General features: G+C 38.3%; 1 protein-coding gene across 1 annotated transcript in view; it reads left to right on the top strand.

Annotated features, from left to right (window-relative positions):
• Nucleotides 1-1,863: 1,863 nt before the first annotated feature.
• FBXW7 (F-box and WD repeat domain containing 7) overlaps nt 1,864-18,039 on the top strand; it is a gene marked incomplete at its 5' end in the record, with an annotated part of 31,402 nt that continues 15,226 nt past the window's right edge. Inside the window, 4 exons of the mRNA XM_010178309.2 lie at nt 1,864-2,014; nt 5,022-5,163; nt 12,781-12,915; nt 17,378-17,501. Coding sequence (XP_010176611.2) covers nt 1,864-2,014; nt 5,022-5,163; nt 12,781-12,915; nt 17,378-17,501 — 552 coding nt within the window. The remainder of the gene's footprint in view (nt 2,015-5,021; nt 5,164-12,780; nt 12,916-17,377; nt 17,502-18,039) is intronic.

The raw sequence follows: 18,039 nt of genomic DNA, 5'->3' as shown, positions 1-18,039 counted from the left end.
AAATACCTGAAAAAAAAAACCCAAACCAAACCAACCCTGCCAAAAGAAATGGGTGAAGTCAACGGAACAGAGAACTGCATATTGTTTTCCTTGCTAACGCAAAAGAGTAAATTACTGTAGCTGCATATTCTGCTGCAGGCTTCGTACTTGTTGTTTTTAAGGTGTGCTTTTGGAAAACTGCATCTCCCTCTTAGGAGAAGCAGAAGAGGGGTATGATGATGGTAACCTCTCAGAAAGGCAAACTGGAAATAAAAATCTGCCTTGAACAGGAAAGATTCTTTCTGAAAAGTCTGTCATCAAATACTGAAATTCATGCTCAAAGATCATATTTATGCTTCCAGTAATTTTGATGGCTCGCTCGTTTAGCACAGCGATAAAAGATGGTATCCATTATTTTCCAGTGATGCTTGCAACTGGTTTTCTTGGGGGAGCGCAGGGGAATGCTCTTCCCAGGGCGTGGGGAAGCGGCGAGGGTGAGGCTGGTGGTTCGGCGGCGCTCGGGGCGGTTCTGGCTGAATGCTTGTCTGGTGAAATGCTGTGTGTGGAGTGTCCCATGTGAGGCACCGGCAGGAAAATACGGCTACAAGGCAGGCTCTTCTGGTTGTGTTGTAGCTGTTGCTGTAGAAATGAGAACAGTAAATCTTAGTTATCTTTCCTTTGCAGTCACTAACGAAGCAAAACACAAGATCTTAAGTGATTGTTTTTAGGAAAAGCCATAAAGGTATTTTAAAAGTAAAAAACAAACAAACAAAAAAATCCCAACAAAAGTATATGGACCATAAGCTTTAGAGAATCCCACTGGGTGTTTTGGTGTTTTGTTTTTAGGCAGGTAGACCAATACAATAAGTGGTTAAATAACTGTTATAATGCAACGTTAAAAAAGATCAAATCAGTGGTGTAAGAAAGATGCCAGCTTTTAAACTGTAGCTTAAATATGAATTTTTGAAAAAAGGGAGCAAATGGTCAAACTAAAGTCTGAATTGTTACACAGGTACTTTATGCATTTTGCTGCTCACAGTTGTAAACAGCAGTAAGCATCCTGCTGGCTAGAGTCTTTTGGTCTATCACATCTTAAAAAAAGAAAACCAACAAAAAACTCAGGAATTGCATTTGGCATACATATATCTGGTTGAGTCCAAAAGCTTGTGGTTAAAGATTACCCAAATATGTAGAAAGTAGTCTTGATTTGTTTGACTGGATAAATATGGCTTTCACTGGTTTCCATCTCTTTGGTAATTTTTGCAGACTGGCTTCCCCCTTTAGCAGCTGCCCTACTCATTATTTGGTTTTGATCATATCTAATTGTGGGTGACATTCAAGATCGAGGTCTAGTGCTTTTCATCCTTACCCTTCTTGTAAAAATGTTGGTTAATCTGTCAGTCGGTTTTACTGCAGTTTTAGAAATGTTCTCAGTATATAACTGTAAAATAAAAGAGTAGGCAAAAGAAAAAATATGTCTGATTTTTTTTTTTAGGCCCTAAAATGAATGTTTGGTTTATAATGCAGACAGGTTACCTAAAATTTAACTGTTTCCATGACAGACTTAGAATCAACCTGAACACAAAGAATGAAGGGGTTTGGGTTAGTTCTTTCCCTCCCAGGAGAAGAGAGAGAGAACAGTTTCATAAACAAACCAACAGAGAATTCTGCACACTTTTTAACACGTGAAATTTGGAAATTAAAAGAATGTAATTCCAATAAGATTTTGGACCCTAAACCAGCAATAATACATACATGCATTGTATAAAACATATATCAAATACTGTTGAAGCTAGAAACTAAAATGTTGCTTTAAATCATCTTGTGTCAACTTTGTTGAAATTCAGTATTAAAGTGAAAGGTAAAAATGGATTAATTTTACAGAAGTACTCATAAGTAAGACTGGTCATGTAACTAAACCCGTGTTGTTACTCTTTTCCCTCACCTTGCAGATGAAGAGAAAGTTGGACCATGGCTCCGAGGTCCGTTCTTTCTCTCTGGGAAAGAAACCCTGCAAAGTATCAGAATACACAAGGTAATTAAATGCTATAACAGATCACTGGATCCTGATTCTTGCGTAAATCCCATCTTTCCAATTGCTAAGCCTGATTCATGACTCCTCTTAATGTGAAAGCACTGTAAAGTGAAGAAGGGGTGGTATCAGCATTTGTGTATTGCTTAGCTAATTTAAATTATGTGAACTGAAGATGAGTTCTAATGAAGTAGCCAGACTTGCATTTCTTCGGTTGAGGTTTGTGTTCTAAATATAGCGTGCTCATTTACTTGGAGACGTTTTGAGAGCTGAAGCATTCCTGGGAATAAAATCAATCAGATTTTTAAAAAGGGACATAATGATAAACCCTAAGACTATTACAAACTGTGATCAAATGTATCACTTTGCTATGGTAACAGGAATGAGAGAATGGAAATTTATGTAGGCAGAGCAGACCATCTGATCTTAAGAGGAACACGCACGTATTCATTATCCACAACGTGAAGGTATTACGGGGTTCTAGTCTGCTTCCTTACTACTCCTACGTGGTACCAGCTTTGCATAAATAGCTGCTGCTGCTCCGGTCAGATGCTTTGTGGGGTGAAGCACTCCTAAACATGAGAAGCCGTGGTAGGGCAGGGCCCTGGATGCACGCCTTACAACTGCAGTTCCTACTTTATAGTTGCCATAACAATTGTGCTCTGATGTCACGCTGCTTCCCATCCTGTTTGAATTTACACTATTTTACTTTTTTTTTCCCTGTAATAAGCATCAGCCCTCTCACAAGCATCGCCCTTGCCTCCCAAAACTGGCCGGAGACATTATTTCTTCTGAACATGCTATAGTAGTGTTCAGTCACTGATGGGTCTTTCAAAAGTAACTTAAATTTTATTTCTCTTCCTTTAAGAGGTTTATCAGATGATGAGTGAAAAGCTAGGACAGTGTGGGGAAACAGGTTCCAGGGTTGCTTTTCAGATGTGTAAACACTGCAGTAGTGAAAAAGATGCAATGTCTTGTTGCCAAGAAGCACATGTTGCAGCTTCCACATCCTTCTCGAGTTGGTAGCTTCTCTGGGTTTCGTAAGCCAGTCTAGTGGAAGGCAACTCTTGTTGGCTACCAGTTCTTCAGGTGACACTCCATTCTCTGCACTCCTGTAAGAGTAAACAGTTCAGCAGCAAAGCAAGTACGCTCGTTGTCAGGTGTAGCTGTCAGATTCAGAGGAACTACTGGACTTGTCCAGCTTCCACAGAAACCTGACTGGCTGTTTCAGGGGAATGAAAACATACAAGAAGAATAAAGCACAAACAAAAATCATGTGGTTTAATCTCAGGTCAAAGGAGAAAAGCTTTTAGGTCCTGTTTTGAATAACTGTTTTTGACTGAGAACCAGTTTACAGCAGAAGAAATTAAAACATAACTGTTCTACTGGGGCAAGCTCAAGGCTATGTATTGCTCAGATCCAATATAAGCCGATTTTAAGAGCCTTATTTTGGACCTTATATGATAGGCCTTCTGATGGTCTCTGTACAGGTGATGAGGATGAGTAAGCTGTAAAACCAGATTTTATTTTAAAAATACTTTCAATTGTCATTGCTTAGATTTTGAGTCATTATTGGTGTAAAAGAATCCTTAAATAACATCCGATCCTCTCTTTTGAACTGTTTGATCATATTTAATACTTCTTAGGCAAATGATGTAGTTCTTGTGCCTGCTTGTTTTCATTTTCGCTGCGATCAGACAGTCTTTAAAATTTACAGGCCTGATGAATTTTCTTTGCATATAACAGGTTAAGCTAGTAAACAAATGTCATTAAGAAGATCCTTCACCTGTGGACAGTTCCTACTCTGTAGAATTAATGGTTAAAAATAAGCCTATTCAAACCAATCTTTACTTTTCTTTACCGGTTTGGGTAAATGGTAGGACATGCTATGATTGTCCTTCAGAACAAGGAAGAGTAGAGTGAAAGATTTGTAGACTATGCTGAGATACATATTAAAATAAACCTACCTTGCATCATTGGCAGCTATTCCTGTAGCCACTGGAAAGTCAGTGAAACCGTGAAGCGCATACCTACCAAAAAGCTGGATTTAGCGTACATAAAAGTAAAGGGGTTTTGGAGTCCTACTCTGTATTTGAAATTTTCATGCTTGTGCAAACACTACTGGAGTTCCAAATTTCCTGCTAGGGAGTACAACTTTGATATTCTGTGAACAAAGTACTTTACATTATGTAAAAAAAAAAACAACAAACCCAGTCAGCTGTATTTCTTTAGACTCCTACAATAGCAGCTTAATCCCAGCTCTTTTAAAAGCTCCATCCCATATGAATGAGCTGGTTTTTAATGTGTCAGGGTGAAAAAATCAAACTATAATTCAGGGAGCACCTTTGGCTCCTTTTCCCTCTTCACCTCACACCCCCCTTTAATTCCCGTGTCACTTTATCAACGCGCAAAATTTAAAAGACTGTATATAGTATTTCACAGCGTAATTCCAAATCACTAAGCCAGTGGAACTGCTTGCTATTACTACTCTGCTGCTATTACTATTTCTTTGTCAACAAAATATACTAAGAGCTAAAAATAGATATTTTTTTTTCCTGTTTGGCAATGAAGCAGCACTGGCACATTTCGCATACAGGTGAGACTCTGAGCTCTGGCTTTCTACATCACCAGTCAGAAGGCACAGTTGAGCCCAGAAAGAAAGGAAATACTCTGTCAAGGAAAGGAATATATAAACCTGCATCTTTATAGACAAGTTGCTTACAGATTAACAGAGTGGTACTTTTGCAGCCTGGAAAGGTGATCCCCATTTTCCCCCTAGCTGGAGGGTTAGTACTGCAGGGGTAGAAACAGGCCGATTTATGAAAGTGAGGGAACTGACCCCTTGAGTGACCAGTAGAACAGTTTTTCACGCTATTACTTTTGCATGAAGTTTAAGAGTTTAAGTAATAGTTGCAACTTCTGTACTAGATTTTTTTTTTCTGCAACAGACTTCTAAATTCTCCTTAAAATTTTACGTTACAATTACTATCTCATTTTATTTGTATTGTAGTACTACGGGGCTGGTGCCATGCTCTGCCACACCTACTACTTTTGGGGACCTGAGGGCAGCCAATGGCCAGGGACAGCAGCGTCGCCGCATTACATCTGTGCAGCCACCGACGGGCCTTCAGGAATGGCTGAAAATGTTTCAGGTAACCAATGCTCAGAGAAATAAACATCTGAAGCCACTGACCTCTGTGATTTAAGTTACTTCAGTAAAGGCAGTCCTCCTTATACACCCCAGAACGTCTCCATCATTGATTTTGTGTACTGTTGCAAAAACAAATGGGTATCAACTTTAAGGAATTGTGGTTCCCTGTTTCAGCTAGTTACTGTAGAAATTCACAAAAAATAACTACTATCTCTGGTTTCTTAATAAAATAACCCTTCCTGTTTGCTTTCACATTTTCTGCAAAGTCTGTCCAACGTGTAATGGCTGCCTCTATGGCCTCAAGCTAACTTGAGAGGGTTTCATTTGGAGCATGGAAATGCTTCCTTCATCTAGGAAGCATTAGTGCATGGTTTGCTTCAGTGCAGGTACAGCACTAAATTTATCATAAGTCTGGTGTCTTCTAAGAATAGAAAGAAAAGTTTAGCAAAAATAGATTAAAAGGAAACTCGGCGTGCATTTTTACTGATCTTTGTATACTGAACGCAATGTCAGCCAGTACACACGTACACAACTGAACAGAGGGGAGAAGGAGGTTTTCTGTATCCTTCCAACAGCCTCCAGCAATGCCTAGAATGTAGTCTGATGAAAGAAAAGGTGTGAAGGACAGTGGTACACACCACTTGCACAGCTGGAAACTGCAATCTGCACGGACACCAACCTGGTAGCACCGAAGTGAATTTTGTGTACCTGAATACAAACACAGTTTGGGGCAGGCCTTCACTCCTGTTCCATAACCTGCACCATGGAGATCTCTCTACTGTACAGCTTTGCTCTGTATTTTTAAGAAGCAGCGATGAGTCCTAGTCATTGACTTGAAAAATGGAAATATTATGTCTTCCTATCTTGATGAACACTGTTACTTCTAAAAACATTTTCAAAAGGAGTAACTAACTAATACAGGCGTTGTTTCAGTTACTATAACAGGCAAAGATGGAAGGGCAATATTGTAGATACAGCAGCAAGCGTACGGTTTTGCAGGCAGAAGCATGCTTTTGGCTTGATTCATGTTGCCACGTAATACCATTGATCTCAATCACTGTCAGTTCTGAACATTAAAATAATAATGTAGAACTCCTTCCCTCTTTATTTTTACACATTTATAAGCTGCTTAAAACAGTGGAGGTTTGGAATTAAGATATTTTTGTACAAATCATTCAGTTTCTTAAAAATATTCACATTTAATTATTATTATCTTTTTTGAGACTGTTCAGAGAAATACCTCTTTTCACCCCTAAGAATCATATTTGAATGGTACTTTGTATATATGATAATGTAATACAACATTGTATTTTATCAGTGGGGGGTTGGTCTCTTCTGCCAAGTAGCAAGCGACAGGACAAGAGGAAACAGCCTCAAGTTGCACCAGGGGAGGTTTAGATTGGATATTAGGAAAAATTTCTTCACTGCCTAGGGAAGTGGTTGAGTCTTTTAAAAGACTTATAAATACCTGGAGGCGTTTAAAAGTATAGATGTGGCGCTTAGGGACACAGTTTCATGGTGGACTTGGCAGTGTTAGGTTTATGGTTGGACTTGATGATCTTAAAGGTCTTTTCCAACCAAAATGATTTTATGATTCTGTTATTTTGTAATGTTAAAAAAGCTATTTTGTTACCTACAATGTGCAATGTGTATTTTCTTGCATAAGATTGACAGTTATCAATAGTTACCTATTAAAAAAAAAAAGATAATGAAAGGCTGAAATGTTTGAGAGAGTGGTGCAGACATGTGTGACAGTAAAAGCAATGCTATCAATTGTTTGGTCAGGATAAGGAAAAGTCTGTAAGCCCATGGAAATTTTGCCTGAAGTTGAGTTGTTATGGTTTAGGGTCCCAAATTTAGGGTTAGTAATGGAAAACTATGCTTTAATAAATCTATAATATACTCTTATAATTAGATACTTCTGACTTTTCAGAATACTTAGTTGCAGTTTTAAGTTCCTGAATGCTGATCTATACTTTTGAGAGAGAGAGAGAGAGAGAGAGAGGCACCTCTCTCTCCTAACTGGAGATCATTGAGTAGCACTTCTATTGATCACCTCTGTCACTGGTAGTTTTTATTGTATTCACAGAAGAGAGTCCCTCATTTTAGAACCAAAGGCTTTCAAAGTCACGTAGCTGCATCTCAGCGCTGCATCTCCTTGGCTAATGCCAAACCACCTCATTTTCTGCGTGCTTATTTTCCATGTGAATTTTATGAAAGGAGCAAGTCTTAAACAGTCAGATGATAAAAGCACATTCTGAAAGCAAGGGGAGCACGCTCTGCCCAAAGGGCAGAATTAAATGGCACGTGGCGCATCATTCTTGCAATACAAAGTTTTTGCTCTACAGAAACAGAAATGGGGAGGGATTTCCTTTGTGTACTGTGTGCTTGCTGAGCCTGCTTAATGGCACTATCTTATTTTATGTGGCAGCATTGTCCTTTGGCATAGAAGTTGGCAGTAACAAGTGATACTCAGTTATTTTCAAGGTCTCTCACCTGTATATTTATTGGCCTTCAGTTGTTCTCCTATGTTATCTTTTCAAATTAAAAAGCAAGACCATTCTTCAAATATTAAGAAAACTTAAGATGACCTTTAAGGGGTTTTTCTAAATTTTATTTTGTATATGTTATTACTACTGTTATGTTTTATAGTTGATCTAAGCCTTTTATTTTGAAAGTGACAGAAAACTAATGCAGAAAGGAGAAATAGTTGGAAGTGTAGTTGCACTTTCCCTTTAAAAATGAAGATGTATATTTATTTCAATGAAATGTTGGTCTGGAAAGAAAAATAGAAAAGCATTTTGATAGGTTGAAACCATTTAAATTCTTAAAGGCTTATTTATTTTTTGCTTTGCAGTGACTCTTGGCTTCAGGTCTTTTTAATATCCACTATAAGACGTTTAAAACTTAGTGCCCAAGTGTATCTTTACAAGAAATTTTATTTTATTTGAAGCAGGGTATATTTTCTAAGTCACTAAAGTGCTTGCCATAAGGAAAAAAAAAAATCTGCTTGCTAAGCTCAGTCAGAGATGGTACTGCTTTAAAAATTAAGTTCTCTTTCTACATTCTTCATACTTCACATACTTACAGTATTGAGTTTTATGTAAGTAACGTGATCAAAAATATGCATTTTTTTAAATAAGTTGGGGCATATATACTGATGTTGAAAAGTTGTTCCATACAGAGTAAGTATAGGCAATCAGTTTGAGTAACTAGTGAACACTATTATTTTACCTAAAATTGGAAGCATTTTTTTCTCAGTGGTTTAGATAGTGTCCAAAATGCTTTTGCCATTTCTGGCTGGCAAGAGTACTGTTCCTTGCTTTTACATAAATAGCTGGCTAAGCCACCTTAATCCAAATTGCTGACCATTCTGTTATTTCTTATTCTTCCAAAGACACTCATAAATGCATAAATGTGCAAGACTGAATAGTCCACCTCAGATGCGAGGCAGGTGGTGAAGATTGTATCATAACCAGCATAGCAGCGTTTTCTGCTTTGTATCTTGTGGGACGAGGTCGAGGGTTTGGTGTTTCTGTACAACCCTTACACACAGAACGGGGAAGATCAGTACTACAACAACATACCCCTTTTGGCTGTATGGCCATTATGTCACAATTGTTTCAGAGGAATAGTGCAGATTTAAAGCAGGTTTCCTGGTCATCTCGGCTTATTTCCCATTGGGTTGGGTCTCAGGGCAGTTGCGATACATACAAACTAGGCACCTTTCAGAAGAAACTCTGCATTGTCAAACCCATAGTGAAACATAAGGGTCCAAACTAGTTGCTGCTCCTCTAGACAGGTTTACATCATGTGTGGTGTACATGTTCAGCCCAGGGGACCAGAGTAGGTCTTAGAGATGGGTTACTGTGGGGGCTTCAGCACCAGCTGCTCCCGAACCCCTCCTGTTGTGACCAGCTATTTGCTGATGTAGATGGTGTTTCTTTCAGTGGATTTTGCTTATGTGCTATTTGTGTCCAGGCTGAGATACTTGTGAGGTGGAGGATGGCAGGGTTCTCGGTAACTGCTCCAGGAGTCAGACAGAAGCAGCATCCGGAGGAGCCCTTCCTGCGGGTCTCTTTAACAACAGACTTCTGTTAACAGAACTTAGTAACAGAGAACAGTACCCTGAAATTAAAACATTTAAAATAAGTGACCTAAATATACCTATAATAGAAAAAGGATCTAATTGCTACAAACTGTAATTGTACATATTGGAGCTAGCAGATGAGAGCTGTGCGATAGAAAAGCGTAGATCATGGAAGAGTACATAGAAAATGGAACAGAGGAGGTACAGAAACAGAAGATGATAAAAGCATAGGTGGCAGGTCAGACAGGAGGGATAAGGTGGATGTTGTAGAAGCAGCAAAGCTGTCATTTATATTGATTATAAAGCTGTTTTGCATGCCCAAAAAAGAAAGGAAAGACATTTAAACATTATAGCAAAGGGGAAAATGAAGGGATAGTTTTCAGGTAGGTAGTGCCGTGGTTGCAGCAACTGCGTTATCGAATGAGGAAATGGTATGAACTGGCCAAAAGGCCTGGGCTGACAAATCAACACCTCCCGGGGGAAATGGGAGGGAAGAGGGGGGGATAGGCCAAAAGGCCTGGGCTGACAAATCAACACCCCCCGAGGGAAGAGGGGGAGATGTTTGTTTAGGAATCTCAAATCATTCAAAGAGCTGTATCAGCAGTCCCTGCTGGCTTTCCAAGGGGTATGTGAATGAATCCTGGAGCTAACCTTCTCTAGGAGAACCCCTGCCCATAATAAAAGCTTTATTTTAATTCTGCATTAAAAGTAAACTTAAGTTTTGAAGACAAGGAAAACTAATTAAGTGCATCTTAAAGATCAAGTATATTCTTTACAAGGATCTTCAATTTGAAAGGGAATTACCTGGTAGGAATCCAAGGTGTCCGGACACTACACCGCATGCCTCAGAAGTCTCTGCTCATCTGCAGTGTTTGAAACTTTGCAAACTGTTTGGCACATACTTATGTTTTTTTTCTCTTCTGTGACATTTGTTCACTCTTGTTTCTCATCAAAGCCACAAACTTACTTCGTCTCCTTTCCTTTCAATGTGCTACACACAATTTTTTTGCAAGCAGATAAAGCTATGGGGCCCAGAAACAGTAATTTACAAGTCTTGCCTTTGTTAACGCAAACAGTTGTGTTCATCTGGCAAGGCTTCATCCCACTTTTCCATGGCAAACATTTCCCTCAGAGACCGCTTACCGACTGTAGCTGGAGGTATGTTTGCTTAAGTGAAAGACTAAGGGGACGGTGTCTTAGAGAAAACATTTTGTAGCAGCTGATTGCTTAAAAAGAGCCTTAGGAAGCTGCCTGTAGCCATCCTCTAACGATGAATGGACAGATGAAAGAGGGTACTGCTTTTACTCATTAGCATCTCTTTCCCATTCTTGAATCTTCTCCCTTTTCTGTTCAGATCTGTATTATATTTTAAAAACAGAAATATCTTAAGTGCAAGAGAGTTACAGATTAAGATCATCATGTACAGTGAAATTATTAATCAGTAACATGTTCATAACTGCTAGCAACATTTGCCACGGCAAAAAACAATGCTCTTCATGTTGAGTTGTTCTAATTTAATAAATGTAGCTACTTATAAATTAAGGGTAGACTGACCTTGGAAATTTATATTATAAGGAAGTAGCACAGGTACTACTTTCCCTTTTTTTAATTCTCCTAAATTCAAGCACAGCTGACAGATGAGATTAAAGATTGCAAACGTTTGTACGTAACACCAGCTAAGCTCTGGGTTAATGAAACAAGCATCAGTTGGGAAGTTGGTGAGATAAACAGTTCTTCAGTGCATGATTTATGGAGAACTGCTCTGTGATGCAAATGTTTCTATTGGAAGAAATTTATTTTAAAAAGCTGTTTATAACAGCACTGCTGCAATTTACGCCGAGACGTTCTTGTTTCTTTTTAATATTCTGAGGTATTGTATGTGAGACACAGAAACCCTCATCTCACATGGTGACAGTCCACATACACACACATGGATGGGGAATATTTTCTTGCCAGCTTGGACCATCTTACCAGTTGCCAACAGCATGTGCAGAGGCTCAAGTCACAGGAACTTCTTTCCCCTCTGTTAGGGTGGGCTGTCCTACATCTGCCACGCATTTGCTGTAAAGCAGGAGCACCTAAGTGGCGTGCTTCATCATGTGGGTAAATGATACTCTTTTTGACATTCTAAGTATTTTGACATTTGAATTAGGGAGGAATAATGCAACATGACGTTCTTCCTACATCGAGTAAAGTGGGGTATTTATCTGCTTTTCGTTCACTTTCAAAAATTCCACCTTCCCCTTCACCGCCTCCTCCACTTGTTCTGCAGAAACTTCCCAATATACAAACAACGAAGTATTGTGGAGACCAGAGTTAATTGTCAGAATCAAATCCAGAGAACAGTAGTGTAGAATATGAGTAAAAAAGGTCCTGAGGTACATGGCAGATTAATACAGAAATCTTAATTGGAAGGTATCTTGCCTTTTTTTTATTTCAGTTAGCCTCTTACCATAACTGTAATATCATTTGTTTGTGCTAATTTATTTGTAAATGTCATTCTAGAAGACATTCAAGAATGTGAATATGAATCTTCTCTCAAAAACTGTGATGTCTTATTTTCCCTCCTCTCTGAGGCTTTATTCATGCTCTAATTCTGTTGCTAAATCAGTTAGTGGTTGGTAGTTGTTGTTTTTTCCTGTAGAAATTATTTTCTTCTTTAAATTGTTTTCACGTAACAAATCAAAACTCTGATGAGCACAGATGAGATTAAGATGTGCTTTTCAGATGTGGAGTATATTCCGTTATTAATTTTTTCTACAAATTATGCTGCTAATCTGCTATTCTCTCAGATGAGTGTCTTATTAAAATCTTCAAATTTTATGGTTCCCATTAGTAAAAAATGTGAAGTAAGAAAACTACCAATCGAAATGCCCCTGTTTATTCAAGCGTAAATTGATTCTTACAAAATATATGTTGGTTTATAGCCAGGATTCTGAAATTACAACATTGTCACTTAGGGACATACTGTAGTAATAAGCAGGCAATAAGCTAATGTACTTTTAGAGAAAGTGTCTTCTCTCCTTTTCTTTCATTTAAAGTTTTTGGTCTACCGGATGAAACATGAAGGTTAAAAGTTATCATCTCACTTGAATGCACAGTGGAGAAAGACAGAGAGGGAGCATGTTCTGTTGCAACCCCTTCATTGTCAGTAATTTGTGTGTAGATTTCATCAACTTCAAAAGAAGCTTAATTAATTTAATTATTATTATTAAATATTATTATGTATTTAATTGCTAATCTGTATGTGTGCGTATAACAAATCCTTTCTTAGCTTATGAATCAGTGTGGCAATTTTCAATATTTTGTGTTGATTAACTTCTCATCTTTTTTATAGTTAACATGAGTATTTATCTTTCTGGCTTTTTATATAGTCTTTATATGCTTGTATATAGGTCAACAAGGAAACTGAACTTGCCATTTTTGCAAAGTGAAGACACTTACTAATGTAAACCAAACTAGTATATTAAACTAAGTTTACTGTTTCTTTTTTTTCTTTTATTTTCTTTTTTTTTTTTTCCCTTGCAGAGCTGGAGTGGACCAGAGAAATTACTTGCTTTAGATGAACTGATTGATAGTTGTGAACCAACACAAGTAAAACACATGATGCAAGTGATAGAGCCCCAGTTTCAAAGAGACTTCATTTCCTTGCTCCCAAAAGAGGTGAGAAATACAGGTTAATATTGGACTATGCAGTGCATCAGCTACTGCTTTTTAAAAATTTCCATGCTAATTATGGCATTCAGTTTTGCCAACGTAGTGGTGTAAGCTGATGTTAAAGAGGTCCACAATTTGGTACACTGCCATAACGTGGCAACTGTAATTTCAGATTAACATACCTTTATCTCTTGATAGGCATTTAGATACCTGGAAATTTGGATGACTCCTTTAAACAAAATCCCAGTAGCTTTAAAAATGTCTCTGTATCTTAATTGGGCTGATTGTGCCTTTTTGTTTTTTGAGAACTAACCCTGTTAGGGCATGTACGCACAATAATTTCCTCTGGATGCAAGACCTTTCTGCACATTATTCTGTAAGTATAAGCATTATTGTTTAATGCTTTAAGTGGTGGGGTTTTTTGTGAATATTATCTTTGAATTTATTTTAAACAAACTGAGCCCTGAAATATCTACCAAAAAGAAAAGAAAACTCAAGAAAATGACTTTTCACTAAGGATAAAGCCAAACCCTAATTAAGCAGATATCTTACAGTAAATCCTTTACTTCAAATCAGATCATGTTGTATCAGGTTAAAGAGAAACTAAGATTTAGATTTCAGCGTGTTTAACTAAATGCTGTCCACAGAAGAGTAATTCTTGGTGTCCTCACAGCTAGAACATGAGGGTGGACGTGAAAGACTAGAAACCCAGTTTGCTACAATTATTAAATGAATGTATTTTAGTTCATTTAGAAATGGTACTTCTGACCTTGATTGATTTTAGGGAATTGGAAATTGTTCTGTTACTTGGAGTGGGGTCGCAGTCTATTTTTTTTTTGCCAGATCAATTGCATGTTGGGTTTTCCTTGTGAAAATTTTCATGAGGGCTGAAGTCTTCATGCGTCTTCAGTTGCTAACACATGACAAAGCAAGTTCTTAAAAGATATTCTGGTGCTAGTATTTGGTTGCAGTCTTTAACATGGTCTTACTGCCTGAAGACTGTTCTGTATCTCTGTTTCTTGACATTTTTTCTGGTGTATGTCCTATTTTTGAATACTTAGATGTACAAGACCCTTCTTTCCTTTTATATATCATCATATCTCTCCAAGTCAGGAAGCGTCGCAGCCTTTCCTTGCTGGTTAGCATTTGTTAAAGCTGGAAGCAATTTTTCCAATGAGTATTAACGTAGTACCCATGATGTGAGACGAGTATTCATAGAAGGGCTTTCTGTGGCAGCCGCCTTCAGAAATTGAAAGGACACTGGGGGAGGAGAAGAGTTCTGTAGGACCTCTACATGGTTGCCATGTTTCTAGAGAAGCTGCCCAAAGCAGCCTTAGGTCAGAGGCAGAAGAAGGCAGCAAGAGTTTATATTTTGAGAAGACAGAAGATACTTTGCCACTTCTGCATCTATTAAATTTGGAAATGTAATACAGAATTGATAACAGTAACTCACAGCTCAGTTGTCTTTGCACGATTCAGTGGCAAAACTAATTCAAGTACAGCCAGTGATCTAGTTATGCTGTAACTAATGATCATGTTATTATTTCCATTTTAGCAATTTCTTCACAGAAAAGATACGCTATTTAGCTGTAAAACTTTCTTTCTCGTTTATGTTTCTTGACTCCATTGTAAACGACTTGTGTTTAATTTGTTTAATTTACTTTTAGCGTTTTTTATTGCCTCTTGAAACCAGAACATTGTCAAGCGCTTTGCTTCATCAAGGGCTTCACCAGTGAAGCTGGCTTAAATAATTTAAGCTTCCTAATACCACCAGTCACTGTCACCAAAATTAACCAAGTTAAACAAAAAAAACCCATCGCCCTAACTCCATCATCTCCTCTCCTTTTCGAAGATCGTTCTTCACCCAGATCTCCTAAGCGCTGCTGTCCCCAGCTGCCTACGCTGGCTGCAGTAGGGAGTGATGAACTGAGCTGTGGGGGCAAGAATAAGTTGTTAGGGTCAGTAGTTCTGTAAACAGGCTGCCCCGGCAAAGCCAGTGTCCTGTGAAAACACGTTCTCCTGAGTTGTCGCTCCGCATTACCATCTATAGTGATCTCCAGTGCTGCTGGATGCAATGCAGTCGTTTTACTACCTAAGCAGAACAAGATGATGATTTGGACAGGAGAGCTTGTCTTCAAAAATGTTTTCAGCAATGCAAATACAGTAACTTAATAGCTGAATAACAAAGAAGATGTTTGCTTTCCTCCTGAGGAAACATGCAATCAAACAATTAATCTGAAATGAATACTCCCGTTTTCTTGCTGAGACTTTAGAAATAATTATTGAAATTACTTGTTTGCGAAAACCAGGTCTAGAAACCAACAGATTAGGAGTTTTGCTGAAGTCAGACAGAGAAATTTTGTTGGTGCCATGTGTGTGAGTGAAGAAAAATGCAAGACTGCTTATTATTGGGTATTATTAACACTGCAGTGGAGAATAGTCACAGTTGAGTCAAAGGTCAGATCTTTGCTACCTGAAGTTTTCTTATAACTAGATCCTCGAGCCGAGACAAGGGGATGTCATCTTTTATGCACTGCTAATCTTAAAGTCAGCTGGGGGCTGTGTTGACCCTTGATGACTATTTAGATAAATATAGTTTAAAATAAATGTCACCCATATGTAACCTGGCTTAGAATCAGTTGGCCCACAGGTTTTAATTAATACCATCTTAGCAAGCGTCCATAACTATATAGATAGGACAAGTGATATTTAACCAAACTCTGCTGTCAATTAAGGAATATCCAGGAAAAATGGAAAGAATCTCTTTCATGTTTGAGCCTCACCGCACACAGGGCTATCTGACATGTGCTAGGAAACAGCATTTCTTAAATAATTTTACATACCAGGAATTAAGACAGAAAGTCTAAAAGGACGGGTACAGTTGTCACTCTTGTAATAGAGAGCCTTACACCGGATCCCAAATGCTGACTCCCTGAGTAAGGACAGAAAGAACATTCCTCAGCCTGGGGTGCATACAGGATCTAATGCATAATTCAAGACACAGGTCCCTCAAATGTGGAGCCCTGTGTGCTCAACGGGAGCTGCAGGTGATGACTTGCAAACAAGGTGTGTGTGCAGTCAAAATGCAAACAGTTCTGGCGTATTGAATTATTTGCTGCTTAGTCACTGGCTGGTCTAGATTACTGAAAGTAAACGTTTCTCACATAATGTGGTAAAAAAAAAAATCTGCTGAGGTCAACAGGCTACAGCTTCCTGACCGAATTCCAGTCTGTGCTGCTTTGAAGGGCAGATTCTATTTATATACATCATAACTCCAGCTAAAAATTAAATTAAAAAATCCTAAACACACAGAGATACATCCAGCAGAAGTAAAAGTGGCTGATCTGATTTCCCTGACAACTTTGGCATCCTATTAGTTACTGACAAAGACCTCACTGTTTCAGCATGTAAGTAGTTTTCTGCATCACTTTTTATCGATATTTTTTCCTTCTGCAGAGTTTTTAGCTGTGGAAGGAGCTTTTCTGCCTCTTATACTTCTGTTTTCTGTGACAGGGGAGATGCATTGTTGCTGTCAAGTAGAGAAGTTGTACTTGGTCATCATCATACCCTTAAGGATAGCCGTCCCTGTATTTTAGATTGTGCTTTAGATGCCGCTGTCCCTGCTTACGACTTCAATACATCTGAAGATGTTTGTGGAGATTCTGGGGGTTTTATCATGGTCATTGTATGGCCTAGCTCAGTCAGCTGAGGTCTGAATCCTCTCAATAACCTTTAATTTTGTCACATGGAAAAGTTCATCTTCTGGTGCTCACTGGGATGTCCCATATGTTTTTGGTAACATACTGTGTACAGGATCAAAGTTACATGTTTCAGTCCTTCTGCATCCCAGTCTGTAAAACTCCCTGTAGCACCGCTGGGGAGTGGGTTTGCATTCCCGTGGGAAAAGGAGCAGTAGGTGGGTGTGCTGCTTTCCCCGCCGCTGCAGGGTGCTGTTCAACTCAAGTGCACGTAGCGTTTACTTTTTCTGGGTGCAGGCTCACTGAGTGATGTTACTCATCACAACATACTTTCCCACTTGCTCACATGGTGAGTGTTGTACTTTCTAGTTAAACTCTCAGAATAACTTTTGGTATACTTGTTAGCTAAAATAACATAGACGTAATTGTTTTAGTAACAATTCTGTTAATGGTTCAAAGTAATGTGGATTACATTGTAAAAAAACAAAAAAAAAGATAATAGTGCTTTCAGCTGACCTCTACTGTCTTCCAAAGACAAGAATCCTTTCTGGTGTGATGTGTATGAATTTAGTTACTTAAGATGATTGTTGTACTTTCATTTGCCTGCTGGAATAAACCAGAATAGCTCTGTTAAGTTTCTGATACTGTTTAATAATTTATTGTTTGAATTTTCTGTATTTCAGCCCCTGATGTGTGATAATAGTTCAAGTTACTTCACTTTTCCTTTCAAAAGCACTGGAGAGAATTCACTTTCTTTTTCTTTTTTACAGCTGGCACTGTATGTGCTGTCATTCCTGGAACCCAGGGACCTTCTGCAGGCAGCCCAGACATGCCGTTACTGGAGAATTCTGGCTGAAGATAATCTTCTCTGGAGAGAGAAATGTAAAGAGGAAGGTAAGGCTGAGCAAAAAGATGGATGTATTGGTCAAAGTGTTGCTGTCATAAAAAGTGCAATTCATTTACATGATAAGCTTAAAGTTTTACGAAGGCAATTCGAGTGACTTTAAATTTACTGCTAGTGATGCTTTGAGCTACGTGGTATGTATCTCTGTTGAAAGTAAGAAGCAGAAATAATCCATGGAGTACGAGAAATTAAACTAGAGTTAAGTTTGAACAGTCTATTTATAAAGTATACTAGGTGTATATTTTTTTTTAAAAAAAACCAATTATTTTTGCTTTTTAAGGATTATTTTTATTCAAAATACAACCAAAGCAAACAAGAGCTGAGATGTAAAAATTACAGGAGTATAGTCTTGCAGTTTGTAAATAACATGGAGGAAAAACTGTTTCAGTGGTTGGGTAGAAGGATGCTGTAATTTCACATCATTCGTAGGAAAATTAACAGAGAAATGGCACGTGATGGAAGGGCAGGGTGCTAACTTGGTTGCTTAGGGGAGGGATGCACAATCCATAAGCCACATGGATATCAGCT

This window comes from Antrostomus carolinensis, unplaced genomic scaffold (genome assembly GCF_000700745.2).
Source record: "Antrostomus carolinensis isolate BGI_N321 unplaced genomic scaffold, ASM70074v2 scaffold18291, whole genome shotgun sequence".
Classification (NCBI taxonomy): domain Eukaryota; kingdom Metazoa; phylum Chordata; class Aves; order Caprimulgiformes; family Caprimulgidae; genus Antrostomus; species Antrostomus carolinensis.
This window is presented reverse-complemented; position numbering and strand designations above follow the sequence as displayed.